The 16439-nt window shown below is 49.5% G+C and overlaps 1 protein-coding gene across 1 annotated transcript in view; it reads right to left on the bottom strand.

Moving 5' to 3' along the window:
• The window catches only part of RNFT2 (ring finger protein, transmembrane 2), a 67690-nt gene that overhangs the window by 9557 nt on the left and 41694 nt on the right, over nt 1–16439 (bottom strand). The window contains exons 8-10 of the mRNA XM_081287980.1: nt 3148–3297; nt 2044–2109; nt 1788–1889 (exon numbers count right to left, since the gene is read on the bottom strand). Of these exons, the coding sequence (XP_081144106.1) occupies nt 1788–1889; nt 2044–2109; nt 3148–3297 (318 nt within the window). The remainder of the gene's footprint in view (nt 1–1787; nt 1890–2043; nt 2110–3147; nt 3298–16439) is intronic.

Here is a 16439-nt window from a genome sequence, read left to right as displayed (position 1 = left end):
TTTTGGATAAATTTAGGCTTACAGAAAAGTTGCAAAGACAGAATAGAAAATGTCTGTATCCCCCTCACCTAGTTTGTCCAAATATTATCTCTTGCATCGATGTGGTACATTCGTCAAAGCTAAAAAATCCACACTGGCACATTACTATCAACTAAATCCCCAACTCGATTCAGATTTTATAAAGCTAGCTTTTCCAATGTCCTCTCTCTGATCTGGGATCCAAACCAGGTCTCAGATTGCATTTAGCTGTCATGTCTCTTTAGGTCTTCTTTTTTGAATTTCGATTCATGCGAACACATTATTGAGTTACACGGAAACAAAATCAAAAGTTAAATTAAAAACAAATTCCTTTACAATCCCCAAACAGCAAACAACAAAAACATTTTCGCTGGTGCTAAAAGAAGACCCCGTCTCCTGTCCCACCTTGAGGGAAAGATGGCGGGCCATCTGCTTTTCCAGTCCGTCTGGTCTCCAGGCTTCATGACTCCTCCGAAAAGCCTTCCCAGCCTGGAACTCATCGCTCTGCCCGGGTCCCCTGGGACGCTGCATGAATCTCTCTTACACAGCACTTATCACCGCCTGCCTTGTTTCATAGTTATTTATGTATATGTCTCTCTCCCCAGGGAGACCATGAGCTTCCAGAGAAGGGGACAGAATCTGCATGCCCTTCGCCTCTCCTTCTGATAGGACACTTTGACCCAATACATATTGGCTGAATTGACACCTGGCTCCTGATGTCAGGGAAGGGAGCACAGACATATCTTGAGAGTTGAAAGGGGCTAACCAGCATTTACCACCATGGTTTGGTGATTCTCAACTAATAGTGAAAACAAACGCTGATAATTACCAACAATAAGAAGTATAATGTTATCAACTTATAGGTTAAAAGATCAAAACTTAGTCCTTTCCATAGATAATCTCATTGAATCATAAAAGCATGATGCAGTAGTTATTATTAGTAGTATAATATTATTTTTTTGAAGCTGGGAATTGAACCCAGGACCTTGCACATGCTAGATAAGCACTGTACCAGTGTACTAGATGCCAGCTCCCTGAAGTAGGTATTATAATTAACATTATGCTCATTTCATACATGGCTGGGGGAGAGGCAGATGGAGACGGGAATAGTGCTAGGATTTGCCGCAGCCCTGCTGGCTGGGCAAAATAGCTGGGGGGTGACGAACAACTTGTTTACATTGATACAGCAGGGGTGGGAGCCGTTTATTGTAGGACGGGAGCAGTATTTATACATTCCACACAGCTTATCTTAATTAGCATAAACTAGATATATCAGTCAACCAATAAGAAATTTTCACACTTAATGGCTCGCTGGCATTACTTTACAAACCACTCCCTCTGGCATTTTGCCAGGCGCCATCCAGACTTGTTTACAGACTCTAACATTTGCCCGGTGCCATCCTGACTTGTTTACAGACCCTAACATTGCCATCCTGACTTGTTTACAGACCCTAACAAGGATTCACACTTGGACTGTTCTTACATGACTCCACACTGAATTTGGCATTTCTACATTTTACTAATGACACGAGGCTCAGAGAGGTGAAGTCATCTGCCCAAGGCCAGTCAGCTAAACAGGAAGAGCTGAGATTCAAACCTGGATCTGACCGGCCTTGGGCAGTTAGGGTACGAGCCACTGGTCTTGACAAGGTTGCTCCCAAAGACCCAAGCCAGAGCCCTGAGATTTGGTCATGGGGCAGCTTTTCCAGGGACAGGACCTTGCTGTGCCTCAGCCCCAGTCCCCTAGGCCCAACCTGAACCCCTCTCACCTGGCACAGGAGGATCAGAGGTTCTCGGAACTCAGCCTGGCAGATGGCACATATGTCACCAGCTTCTGTGCACTGCTGCCCCGTGGCTCGGACCCCATAATTCTGTTTAGGAAAGAGAGAAAGAAAAACGGTTATAGTCCCTTGTGAAAGTGAGGCCCTCAGGAGCACTGTGAGAGCTGGGGGTAAGAAGGGGCTGCTTTCGTTTTCAGCTCCTAGTTCCCATGACCTTAGTCAGGACCACCTGAGACCAACTCACCTGGGAGGTGCAGAGAAGCTTCAGGGCTTTCCTAACTCCACCCACACGGCCGCAGATATCAAATGACTAAAAAGGAGAGAAGAATGACGGCTGAAAAGTGTCCAAGACTTGCTTGGCCTTTGTCTTGCTTCCTGAGACCCACAGAAAATAAATGGCACACATACAGCTTTCTTCCCCCTCCTAAGTCCAGAGCAGGCATCACTAATCAATCACAGCACACTTCTCCTGAGCCCAGGCAAAGCCTGAAGGATGATCTTTTTCCATCTAGCACTCCACTCAGCCACTACCAGTCGATCCACGAGCGAGCAAGCAGAATAGACCCCCTTGACTGACACTGCTCAGTTGGGTGGCTAGTCCCCTGGGAGGAAGGAAATAGAAGGCATGCATTCTCCCAGGATCTGCTAAAGCCGTAAAAAGACAATGCTTCAAAAGAACAAGAGAATGTATTTGTTTTTAGGGGAGGGAAAAAATCCTGATTTGTACTAAAAATGAAAAGTACCGTGTTCTGATTTGAGGAGTTAGGGCATGCAAGATGAGAGGGATAATGTTTTTGAGATAAGGAGTTAAAGGAAATTCAGTGACAAGGAGGTGAAGTGCTCTGGGCTTTGGAAACAGCCTGCCTGGATTTGATGCTTGCTCTGAGTGACTGTGGGCAAGTAACTGCATCTCCCTCAAACCTCAGTTTCCTCACCTATAATATAGGAGTCCGAAGGGTATACAGGCTGGTGGTTGTGAAGATGACTGTGTGAAAAGGCAGCATATGGTGAGCTTCCCAGGCAAGAAATTAGGCTGGACTCAGCCATTATAGGGAGTGACATGTGCTCTCCTGTGGGTGTACCTCAGACGTGGTAAGCTTAGTGAGGGAAGCCAAACAGGAAAGGTGGTGGTGCATGGAAAGATTCCATGTATAGGAAGCATCCAGAATTGAGAGATTCAGAGACACAGATCAGGGGGTGTGAGGGCCTGTGGGAGGGATGGCTGTTTAATAGGTACAGGATATCTTTTGGGGGTGAAGAAAATATCTTAGAGAACTAGGCTGGCTCGCCATTGTGAATCTGCTGGATGCCACAGTCGCACACTGGGATCCTCAGAGGGTAATCTCACCTTGCAGACACTGTAGAGAACGATCAGGACCCCTCCCAGGAAGTAGCTGTTGGAGGAGTCGTCCCCCATGATGTATTTGTACCACAGCTGGATGGGGACCAGTGATCGGAACAGCTGGCTCAGCTCCTCGATAACCAGATAGAACTTTCCCTGCAGCCACACAAAGAGCATCAATTATTATTAGCAATAAAGACCCAGAGGACCAAGCTGGGGGTGGGGGGAAACTGGCCCAGCAGTAATGACATTCCAGGTCACAGGCAGGCCATTAATCAGCTTTGGAAAGCACTCAGGCCAGCTCTAATGGGGCCCGATATGGCCAGGGAGACTTGGCCCCTGCCCGATGTCCTCACCCAACACCCACCAGCCCAGAAGATCAAAGCACTGAGGATCAGGTTTCAGGGAGGGAGAAACCCTAGACTTTTCTGGTAGAGGGCTGGAGTGGGGTCACTCTTGGGTTCTTGCTGTAGCTTGGAGGGCTGAGCACTGGATGCGGGGAGATGGTCACTCCCTCACTGCCCCCCCCAGACCACCCTAGAGGGCTGGTGGAGGCAGAGGCATTGCAGGTGACTGTCCCAAGGGAGCAGGTGAGTCCAGGAGGAGGCTGGGGACAAGGAGATGCATGTCCCTGTCACTGCCAGCTGAGGAGGCAGGATGGATGTCGTGGGGCCTCCACCAGGCTGGGTGTGACTCTCATCCTCCCACACGCTCCCGAGCCTGCGTCCTCACCTACAGGACGGGAATCCCATTGCCCACCTTATGGAATTTCTCCGAGGATCGAAGCAGATGAATGGACAAGCACCTGGCACTGGGATTGGCCTCCAGTTCTAGCCCCTTTCTTCCCTTTGCTCACTGATAAGTCCCTGGAGCTTTCTGTGGCTTGTGCTAGAAAGTGGAGGTGAAAAGAACCCCGCCCTGTTGTGTCTAGTGAAGGTGAATGTACACCTGTCCTGTGGCCCTTTGATTCTACCCTGAGGTATCATCTGCCCAAGGGAAATGGAAACTAAGCCCCAAATGTACACAAATGTTCTCAGCAGCTCTGTCCATAAAAATCCCCAAACTGGAAACAGCCAAAACGTCCATCAGCGGAAGAACAGATAAACAAATTCTGGCGATGTTTATACAATAGGGTCCTGCTTGGCAGTAACAATCAACAAATGGCTGATATCTGCAGCACTGTGGATGGATCTCATAGACGTTATGCTGAATTAAAGAAGACAGCTATTAATGACTATATTGTAATTCTGGTTTGTATAAAGTCCAAGAAGAGGTAACACTCACCTGGGGTGAGAGAAGTCAGACCTATGGCTTCCTGGAGGGAGGGTTGGGAGGATGCCCAGCAGGCACCAGGGCATTTTGGAAAGTAGAAATATCCTACGTGTTGATTGGGATGGTGGTGATACGGGTGTATGCATTTGCTACAACTCACAGAAACATATGCCTGAAATCTATGCATCTTGTTGTATATATTTAAGTTATACTTTACTACAGTTGATAACAAAAAAAAAACATAAAAATAAGCATGTAACCCTACCCCAGGCATCCAAAGTCTTAAAAATGTAAGCAACTTTTTTTGGGGGGAGGTACTGGGGTTTGAACTCAGGGGCCCTCAACCACTGAGCCACATCCCCAGCTCTATTTTGTATTTTATTTAGAGACAGGGTCTCACTGAGTTGCTCAGTACCTTGCTTTTTGCTGAACCTGGCTTTGAACTTGCAATCCTCCTGTCTCAGCCACTTGAGTCACTGGGATGACAGGTATGTGCCACTGTGCCTGGTATAAGTAACTTAAAAAAACAACAACTTTTTTTTGTCCTTGTAGATGGATAGCATGCCTTTATTTTGTTTATTTTTATGTGGTGCTAAGGATCAAACCCAGAGCCACACACGTGCTAGCCAAACGCTCTGCCACTAAGCTACAGCCCCAGCCCCCAAAATGTGAGTCATTTTTTGCTCCAGCAATTATATGGATAAAATAATTAAGGAAACACGGAAAGACGTACCCTGGGGAATGGTTGCCACAGCATTCTTTGTTACAACGGCAAAAAAGTCACAAACAAAAATGCTTAAAAAGACGGTCGGTCTGATTATATTAGAGAGCTATAATGGAAAACCAGACAGTCATTAAAAAAATTATCCTGAAAAATAGCAGCTTTATAGTAAAGAAAGCAAACATACCACTCTCACCACACACCACATTAACCAAGGAGTCAAGGTTAATATCCCCGGTAATAGTCCTAGTGACGTCCTGAACTCTCTGATAGGATGCGCAGGCAAGACATGGCACCCTTCTGTGGGACTCACATCCAAAATATGTAACCTCCATCTAATCATCAGAGAACAAGGGACAAGTTCAAATGAGGCACAGCCCACAGAGGAACTGTATGACCATCTTTACATTCATCTCTGATCAAAGACAAAGGAAAGACCAAAAAATGGTCAGATAGGAGACTAAGAAATGCACGTGGGATCTTGGACTCAATCCTGGACCAGGAAAAAAGGTGCTCACGAGGCAACCGACAGCATCTCGATAGGTTGTGCAGGTTGGTGAACGGTAACAGGACTGATGCCAATTTTTCTGGCTTGGTTAACTGTTCCATGGTCACATTGGATGTTAACACTTGAGGAAGCTGGACGAAGGATACTTGGACTCTCAGCACAGCTTTTAGAACTTTTCTAAATCTAAAGTTATTTCAAATTACAAGTTAAAAAAAGAAACCATCCTGCTGAGCACGGTGATGGCATGCCCAACATCCCAGTGGCTTGGGAGGCTGAGGCAGGAGGATCTCAAGTTCAAAGCCAGCCTCAGCAACTTAGTGAAGCCCTAAGCAACTCAGTGAGACCCTGTCTCTAAATAAAATTAAGAATAGGGCTGGGATGTGGCTCAGTGGTTGAGTGCCCCTGAGTTCAATTCCCAGTACCAAAAAGAAAAGAAAAGAAACCATCCTGATAACTGTTATCTATTGACCTGGAGAAATGCTTATTTTATAGTTCCAAGTGGAAAAATGATGAACATAAAAAAATACTCATCTTTTTGTTTTTCTGCTTTTTTCCGTTTATTTAAAGGAGGAAAGATTATAAAAACATGTTGCTTTATATCTACCTCTTTAGATCCATCTTGATGGCTGGGCACAGGCCACTCAGGAGGGGACCCCTGGAAGATGTATCACACATGCCAAGGACCAAGAAAGGGATCCACTCGTCTTTATCTTTGCAACTGATTGCTTCTCTGTTGGAAAGTCAGAGTTTCCCAAAGCGCCTTTCTTTCCCACCTCCTGACTCCCACCAGCCCCCTTTCCCCTAGAAACATTCCTGGAGGGATGTTGTGGGAGGCGGAGATGGGAGAACAGGTGTGGGTGGCTGCCATGTTTGTTTTACACGGACAGTGGCACAGCAGCTCCAAAGTCCATCCATCCATCCATCCATCCATCCATCAATCCATCTATCCATCCATCCACCCAACCACTCATCCACCCAATCACCCATCTGTCCATACATTCATCCTTTCTTCCTTCCTTTCCTCCCCTCTCTCCTTCCCAACCAATGAAGCTCCCTTCCTTCCCTCTCCTCAGAACAGGAAAGGATTTTTGGCTCTGGATATATCCCCAGCATCTATTCCCATAATAGGTGCTCATTTAATAACCAGGGTCCTCCAAAGCTAAAGATTCCACCCCCATTACTTATGCCAACTTCCTATAGTTTGCAGACAGTGAAGGAAAGCTGAAACACTGGCAAAGGAGAGTTTGGAACATCAAAGAGAGAATGCCACTTTATAAGCAAGCACTAATGTCACAGAAAATAAAATTAAGGGAGTGAGTGCCTATGTGACACCATGTTAAAAGTAGCAATTAGCTGCTGGTGGGGTGGGGTGGGCCACTTTGAGAGAGAGAGAGAGATCAAACCACCAGGGAAAACTGGGCATATCCCAGTGAAACCATCTCTCCGTAATTAAGCAGTTTTATAATTCCAGGTTTCTTAAGCGTGTTATTTCTGAGGACCATCAAACGGAACGTGTGGTTTCTCTGGGGTGTCAGAGAACAAGGGAAGCGATCCGAGCGTGAGCCGTCTGGCCTGCCTGTCACCCGTGGGGGAAGAACAGTGGCAATTGTTGCAAGCCTGGCTGGGGCGCAGAGGTTCTGGGCTCGGATTCCAACAGGGGGGCAGCAACAGTTGAGTGGGGAAGGCGGATTCTATTTTGACTTCCTCGCTGCCAGGCTGGGGGCGGGACAGAAGTGAAATGGGAAACTCGGAAACAACAGAGGCTGGCGCAGAAGGCAGTGGTAATGAGGGAGAGTGGGATGCCGGGAGACAGAGACAGGAACAGAGGAGGGGGCTCTGAGAATAATGCACCTAGATGGGAAAAATGATGGGAAAAATTATGGGGGTGGAGAGGAAGAGAGAAGAGACCTAATCAGATCCTTGTTAGCTGCTTTCACAGGGAGGAATTCACGGGGAGTAATGAAAGCCTTGAGCCTTTTGTCCCCCTTTGTATCAGGCTCAGTAATGAATATTTATAAAGTTTTGCCTGTTGACGAATCTTTTTGGTACATAGGACTGCACAGTGGTTAGTGGCCCGGGATGTGGGATTCCAAGCTCAGATCTGCCACCTGCTAAACTGGTTGATTTGGGACAATAATTGAACTTCTCTGAACCTCAGTTTCTTCATCTATCCATGGGGTTAAATACACATATATATACATGCACACACACACATGCCTACCATGGTGTGCTGGCTACCCAGCTCTCTGGGGAGGGGGAAAGGCCCTGATCTCTGAGTTTGCCGATCTGTGGTGTGAATACTCCCACAAGGCCAATTTTAAGGTGCTAAGAGTTTAACAACTGCACGCAGATTTCCTGAAAATTTAACCATGAGCTCTCACGAGCCCTTGCAACCTGGATCCCACTCACCAGGGTGATCATAGGATTAAATAAGGGAGCAAATCTAAACACGAGTTCACAGGGAGGGCACCATGCATGACACGGCTGGAGCTGAGCCTTGTGGTGATCCAGGCACGTGGGTATTCTGTTGTCACCACCTTATTTTAGAGATGAGACAAAACAGGTCCAAAATAAATAAGATGCAGGCTGTAGAGCACATGCCCCACATCTGTCACACACACCCCACTCTGCATGCTGGTCTCATTTCCTATTGCATCTGTCCCTGAACAGTGTCTGTGTTTCACTGTTATATCCCAAAATGTGGGGGCTCGGTGTCCTTTGGCAGTGCCATTTCTGTCAGCAGAATCTGGAAGAGGGCTTGGGCATCCAAAGGGGTGCTCACTGCACATATACTGAATGCACTGGTGTGGCTCTGTTACCACATCTGTAAGCTGGAGCTAATACCATGGAGGGCTGGTCCCCCAGCAGGTGTTAATACAAGCACTGTGTATCAACTCATTTAATCCTCACAAGGACTTATAAGATCGGAGCGATCACTCTATTATCCCCATTTTACTGAAGGGCATAAGACACAGAGAAGTTAAGTCCCTTGTTAAGGACACAAAGCTAGGTAAACAATACCTTGGGAAGGATGTGCAGTGTAGAAGGAAGGAAGGACTGGTGGTATTGGGTGCGGGTGCAAGTCTCGACTCTGCCTTTCCAATCAGGGAGAGGGGCGTGAACTTTGGAATCAGATGGCTTGGGTTTGAAGCTGGATTCTGCCTCTCACTGAGTTCCCTGGGGCGAGTTACTTCATCCGTGTATGCCTCCCTTTCCTCATTGGTTATATGGGGCTGATGGTGGCCCCGGCCCCTGGGGGTCATGGGAGGATAAATGAGCTAATGCCTGTTCAGCACCTGGCATGTGGTAAGGGCTCAGTAAGCGCTGGCTGTAGCACCACTAGCAGTCTGGCAAGTATAAAATATCCTTCAGATGAACTGAATTAAGCCTGCTTAAAGGGAATGGCAGAGGCCCAAGAAGGCAGAGTGGGAAAGAATTGATTTTTCTATGTCATTGCTGATAATGTAAAAACAGTGTTAAAAGTACCGTTTGGAGTCCGAGAGTGAGGGGTGCATTCTCAGTGGCTCTGTGACCCTGGGCAAATTGATCTCTCCTCCCTGGGTCTCAGTGTTCTTCTGTTCTGGATGATGGGGTGTGGACTCAGCTCTGACACTGTGGGCTTCCATACACTCTTAACACAACTACTCGGGTCAGTTTTGGTTGTGACAGAATGCTAACTTGAAGTTAGCTTCCTTCAAAGAAGGAAATGCATTAGGTCAAAAACTGGGGAGGCAGGGACAGATCTGGTTTCAGGTACCCCAGGAGATGACACAATGTACACATGTCTGTTGCTATGGATCCGTCACTCCTTCTCTTCCTTCTCTTTCTCCCAGGACCCAGCTCTCTGTAGGTGATGACGATGAAGATGACTGAACTCTGATCAGGTTATGTATGTGTCGGGCACCAACCATCACTGGTTGGCAATCATGATCACTGGTGGGCACACATGATCAAGTAGGTGCTATTGATACTCCCAGTTTACGATTGAGAAGATGGAAGCCCAGAGTGGTTAGGTAACCTGCTCCAGCTGACACAGCTAAAAGGGCAGGATGCACCTGTATCTGTCATGAAAATGGCAGCCCCTTAGAAAGAGGGAATTTTCTGTGTTTTCCTTGGGCCCATTTGTCAAACTGAACGGCAAGCTTGGATGGCCCTTGGAGTCAAGCCTCTGCTTTGGAACCCAACTCTGAGCCAAATTTGGTCATGAGGTTCTCTGATTGGCGGGTCCTGGTCACATACCCCATGCAGTGGGCGGGACCCGTGACTGACAGTCCCATCAGACCTACCAGGAAGGACGGGGCGGGTCCCCGAGGTCAGGGGTGTCCCGCAAAGGAGGATGGACAGCTCTGCTGCAGCAGGCTGGCGCGCAGCCGCGGCCAACCTGCCTTGAATGTGGGGAAAACAAGGCTTCCAGCCTCCCGGGCCAAAAGGGTCCCTCGGAAGTGTCCCTGGGTCTCCACGGAGACTTTCCCTCGTTGCTGTCCTTCCCTTGGACGGCTCCTTTAGCTCCCGACTGCCGCTGGGGACGAAATCCCCGAAATTGGGGGACTGGGCTGGGCTGGCGCGAGGGGCTCAAAACAAAGGCTTGCTTTCCGGGAATGTTTTCCTGGGAAGGCGGCCTGCGGGCCTGTTGGAATTGTGGGGCTGCACGGGGGGGAGGGGGGGCCATCGCTGACAGCGCCCCTCTGGACAAAACAGCCCCAGCGCGACCTCCGAGAGGCTGATCCCACCAGCAGGGGCCAGCGGGCACCGGCAGGTCTTCTCCATTTGGAGAAGGCTGGGGCGGGGACTGGGGACTCAGAACCACTTCTGAGCAGTGTGACCAAGAGTGGCACGGGGTGGTGGGGGGGAAGGTGTTGATGGAAAGAACTGTTGACAAGAAAGGTTGCTAGGGAGGAGCACAGGAAGGGAGCGAGAAACAGAAGGGGAAACCGGCTGTGGCAGAAGAAAAGCATAGAGAAATGACGAGCGTCAGAGGCCTCGATACAATGGCACCCAGCAATGCAGACGAGGAGAGAAGGAAGGGTACAGGGTGCAGGGGAATGGCAAGAAGGCAACTATTAAGCACATACCATGGGCCATTTGCAATCAGATGGCTCTTGTGGGTAGTTAGGATCAACTTCAATTTCTCAGATGAGAAGCTCAAACACAGAAGCAGGGGAGGGAAGAATAGAGAGGCAGAGGCTAGACCAATGACAGCCCTCTAGGAAGAAGAGAGAAATGAACAGAACTAGAGGGCTTGGCTGGCTTACAGTCTGGCATTGAGAGTTTCTCTGTAGAACTTAATGGCTGCATCCTGGCCCCAAACTCTGAGCACCGGAAGAGATGGACACTGTTATTATTGGCACCAGTTAACAGGCGAGCAAAAGGCTCAAAGAGGTGAGGTATGTGGTCTCAAGTTGCTAGACAGCAGTAGAGCCAGGATTTAAATCCTGTCTGATTTCCCATCCGATGCTTTAAGCCCTGTGAAAAACAGGGAAGTGAAGGCCCTAGTAGATCAGTAAGATGCAGGGAGAGAGAGAAAAAAGATACAAGGTTTGGAAAGAGAGAGATGGAGAACTGAAGAGGGTGAATAAGATTCAGAACCATGGGTGCCCTCGGTGAGGGGAAGCTGGAACAAAGGAGCCTGGTGAGTGCTGGAAATGTTCTACATCTGCAGAGTCCAATACAGTGTCCACTCATCACGTGCGGTCATTGAGCACTCGCAATGTGGCTACTCAGAACTGAGATGTACTGATAATCTCCACTACCCAGGGAATTCCAACGTGTTAGAAAAGCAGCAATACAGAAGTAAAATACCTCGTTGCATTTTTAAATAGATTACACGGTGAAGCTATTTTGAACCTATTAGGGTTAGTTAAAAAAAAAATCAAAAAGAATGTCACCTGTTCCTTTTTTGCTTAATGTGTCTCCTGGAACATTTCAAGTGACTGTGTGGCTTGCCTTAAATTTCTATTTACTATTGGACAGCGCAGTGGATACCTTTATCTGGGAGGCTGCATACACATGTAGTCAGAGCGCTTTACAGCACATACTTCACCGCAAAACGATGGGGGAAAGAAGAAAGGAAAAAGAACGAGTCTAGAGCCTGGCGGGGGGCGGGGCCAGCGAGGGGCGGGGCCGGCGGCGCGCGTTGCCCGGCAACGGGCGCTGTGGGTGACGTCACCGGGCAGCGGCGGCCATCAATCCCCCTCTGGGCGGCGCAGGCGGGCCGGGCCGCCTGCCTCCTCCCCCCGGGCCCCGATGAGATCACCCTGGCGGGCGGCCGGCTGTCCCCGCGCTCCTAGCAAATCGACTCCTCGGCAAGCGCCGGCATCTCATGATCTCATGGCCCCCCGGGACGGCGCCGGCCGATGAGGTCACAGCCTCGCGCCCGGGCCGCCCGGCTGTGCGCGCTGCCGACTGTGGCCGGGCTCCCGGCGCCCTGGTGCCGGTTCCCAGGCCGCGGCTCTTGGCCTCGGCGGACAGCGACCTCCTCGAGGCTCAGGGGGCGAAGGGATCTGCCCCGTTACCCGGCCAGGGCCGCGTGGAACAGGGACTGGCGTTCTTCTCGCTCGCTGTGCCCCAGGCCCCTGCCCCTTTGCCCTCGTTCCTCCTGGCCTTGGTGGGAGCAGTGATGATGGCCTTGCTGGCCGGGCACTTTCTGTTCAAAGTGACTGTCGCGAGACACCGTATTATATGGAGAGAAGGCTCAGAGAGGGGACGGGACCACGCTTACTTGACCCTACAGGACCTTTCTACTCCACTATACCTACTCCACAATGGCCCTTTCCCCTCCCTCTCTCCTTTCCCCAGGCTCAGTCATCAAACCCAGTCAAAGGAGGTCGGGTGAGACGCTATTAGAGGGCCTCACGATTCGATTCACTTGCTGGCAGATCTCCCCTCATTTAACTGCTCACCCCAACACACTGCCAGGAGTGCCGGGGACATCAGGGAAAGGGGGGAAAGAGCACTGAGTGGCTGTGCTGAGAACATTCCTGGCCTGACAAGAACAGCAAAGCTAGGACTATTACCAACCGCATTTTGCAGATCAGAAAACTACATTTATTTTCCCCCAAGTCAGATGGTGAGGGAGTCCTGGTTTCAGCTCAAATATTATTTCCACAGAGAAAGCCCTTCCAGTTGACCTAAATGCATTGTCTGTGAGTTATTTTATTTTCTTCCTAGCGCTTATTGTAATTTCATGATTTGTGCTTGTGTTTCATGGTGATCTGCCCAATCAAATGAGAGCAGAGACCTCGTCTGCTTCAGTTGGTCTGGTTCACTCACCTTCTTTCCCCCACGTCTCTGCAGTGCCTGTCATACAGTATATTTTTGGAGCAAAAGCAGAGACCTGTTGGCTCAGACTGATGGGCAGTGTGACATCCAAACCCTGTTTTGAGTGTAAAGTGTGGGCCTATTCCATACTTTCTAGGAAGTGCAAGCCCCGTGGCACAGGTACTTGACTCACAGTAAAGTCCCCCTGGTGCTTGCTCAGAGCCTATTAACTGTAAGTCTGCTACAGTACTGACAAGCTTGATGCTCGTTTCCCAACTAGCAGTGTGCCTGCTTGGTAGCAGAGAGGAGAGGCTGAGAGGAGGAACTTGAAGGGAATCAGGTGTAGAAGGGAGAAGGTTTTCGTTGCCTGTGCCTGCTACACTCATGACTGACAGCTCAGCAAGGAGGGAGATATAAAAACCACACAAAAGCAGACACAAGGGAAACAAGGGGACGGCAACCCCAAAACTCTTGTAGGGCAGAGGGAGGGAAGGAGATGGATGGAACCTAAGAGCCGTGCTCGGGATTGCCAAGGCCTTCGTATGTTGCGCTGGGGGCATGGCTGTTTGTTATTGTTTTTTACAACTGTTATTTTCAAAAAGCCACAAGCTGAAAATTTGCTTGCTCACTTTAAAAATCGACTGTAATTGCCTGGTGAGGCAGGGGGAAAATTATGAACCCAATTTGTAAGTGAGGGAAACAGGCTCAGTTTCAGAGAAGTTTGTGGGACCCGAATCCATGTCTCCCTGATGTCAGTGTGGATCTTCTCATGTACAAGCACGTCAGCCTCAGGAGCAAAGCCTACAGCTGTGAAAAATGTGAAAAAAAAAAAAAAAACCCACTTTCCTACAAAAGTCCTTTCTCTGCTCTTCTGGCTCCCATGCCCACGATGAGGAGGCCAGAAAGCATACCAGTGGCGGTGATGTCTCCTGGTGCTTGACCCTGGGGACCAGCTGACATCTGTCCCTGGGGCTGGAGTGAGGCTCCCCAGGAGTTGCCAGGCTGTGAGTAGAGATCTGCTCAGCAGCAGCAGCAGCAGCAGCAGCAGCAGCAGCAGCAGGTGAGGCCCAGTTTCATTGGCCACAGTTCCCTTGATCTGAGCGCCTCGGCCCCATGAACAGAAAGGCCCAGGCCACGTGCCCCAGCAACTGTGTTCCAGGAGCCTCCTTGCAACAGGGCCCTGCTCCCAGGACCCTGGAGAGGCCCAATTATAAGATGTTGATGATTAAGACCCAAGTGGCCTGGGACCCTGTTAGCTGTGGAAAGGCGGCCTCTTCCCTCTGTCCTAGTCCCAGGTGGATGGATGTGCTTACATGTCCCCATGTCAGCTACAGTTATAGGCACAAATGCTCTGCGCTGCAACTGCCCAGCACCGGCAGGTCTTCTCCAGAAGAGAAGAGGCTGGCGGCCTCTTCAAGCACTAGGGGACAAGGTGCAGGGAAGGACAGAGGGATTCAGAGGGCAGGGGGTGCCTCTGTTCCTGGTGGTCTAGATCCCAGCACTCTGAACCACATAGACAAGGGCACCACTGTGGATGAATGTCACCATCCCAATGACCTTCCTTGATCACTATTGAAAAAGTAGCCTCAACCTCAGCATTTCCTGTTTTATTTTTTACCACTGGACACGGTGCTTATTTATTTCAGTATCTTATGTGTGTAAGTCCCTTGAGAGCAGATAATCTGCTCACTCACTACTAGATTCCAGGACATAGTCCTGAGCCTGGCACAGAGTAGGGAGTCAAAAAAACAACCAACCAACCAAACAAAAACAAACAAACAAAACATTGGTTGAATGAATCAGCAGCTAGATGGATGAATTAAAGAGCCCAGGACAGTGCCAGCATGGAGCAGGTGCAGAGTGACTGGCTTCTGTAATGTAGCAGTGACAATTACTATCCTCTACTCCTAGGGAATGATGGGAAGGGTGGCAACTTCCTCCCAGTTCCCCTTCCTCTGCTTACCTGATTATTTTCACTAAATAATGGACTCTGGCTGCTACTTACTGAGCTGCAGTGATCAAAAGGCTCTGACTGACATGATCTTGCCGAATCCTGACAATGGTGTAGTTAGTATCCCCATCACACAGACGAGAAAACTGAGGTTCACCCAAGGCCCATGGCTAATTCGCAGAGCAGCTGAGACGAAACCTGCTTGACTGAGCCTAGCAGCCCTTCCCAAACACCACCACACTGCCTGCCTCAGAAAGCGTGCCTTTGCAAGGTTCTCATGAACTTCCCGTGCTGTGAACTATGCCAGGGATGAAAGAAAATGTAAGAGACCGGATTCCTCTTTAGTGGGTGTGAAGTCTAGTGGGGGAGAGAAACCAGCCATCACAACACCCTGTGATGCATTCAGAACAGAAGCAGCCCGGGGGCTGTGGGAGCACACTGGTGAGCCACCCAGCCCCACCTGGGGCCAGGGAAAGGCCAAGGCTTCCCAGTGGAAGTGGTGTCTAAACAGGGACCTGAGAGAGAGCAGACGGGGTTGGGGTTGGGGAGATGGTGTTCCTGGTAAGGGGAGCAAAGCCTGGGGGCGACAGAACAAGAGCACAATCTGGGGTTGGAGAGGGGTTGAGAGAAATTGTAAATGAGTGTTGAGTGACCGGACCGATGGAGGTCAGGCTGGAAGGAGAGGCCAGGGCCAGGGCAGGCGGGCAGGTGCCAGAAGGCTGCAGGCTGTCACAGTCCTGAAACTCTCAGGATGTTGCCTTCTTCCTCTTACGTTAGGAACAGCCCTAGATCCAGGGCACCTACCCCTGCCTCAGCCATAGCGGGCAACTCTTCTCTCCATGCTTGATAATTCCAAGCCCCAGGGGATTGCAGCGACCTGGTCAAGCCCATAAGAGAACAGACGGCACCTCCTCCTTTCCTTAGCACCCCTGCCTCTGCTTCTGTCCCTGTCACTCAGCATGTATTTTTGAAGAAACCAAGAGTGAGGACACAGAAGGGAACAAGTCTCTGTCCTAGGGGTGGACTCCCTGGGTCCTAGATCTTTCATTCCCTCTCCCCACCCCTTGAAGTTAGAGCAAGGTCACACCCTAAGCTAAGATTCAGCAGGAACTGAAATCTCTAGTGCTAACCCTCCCAAATCACTGATAGATTGAGCATACCTAATCTGAAAATCTGAAACCCAAAATGCTCTAAAATCTGAAACTTTTTGAACTGTATAGATTTTGGAGAATTTAGGGTTTTGGATTTTTCTGATGAGGGATGTTCAACTGGTCAAATCTCAGTGAATATTGCAAAATCTAAAAAAACCCTGAAATTAGAAACACTTCTGGACCCAGGTATTTCCTCAACCTGCATCAACAACCATGTCTTCAGAGGAGGCAAGGGAGCTGGATGCCATGAACTGTGCACCCAAGGGTATGCAGTTATGGGGACAAGTCTGCCCGGGGCTGGGCACTTAGTAAGCAAAACATGTTCTTCTTTCTTTGACTCATTCAAAATTCCAAACATGGTACTTCTGGATCCTGAGAATAATTAGAAGCTGGCCAGGCCTCAGCGGGTGGCTCATGGGGCGGGGCAGGAGCAAGGCC

Source organism: Spermophilus citellus (assembly GCF_964194105.1).
Source record: "Spermophilus citellus genome assembly, chromosome: 3".
Classification (NCBI taxonomy): Eukaryota; Metazoa; Chordata; class Mammalia; order Rodentia; family Sciuridae; genus Spermophilus; species Spermophilus citellus.
This window is presented reverse-complemented; position numbering and strand designations above follow the sequence as displayed.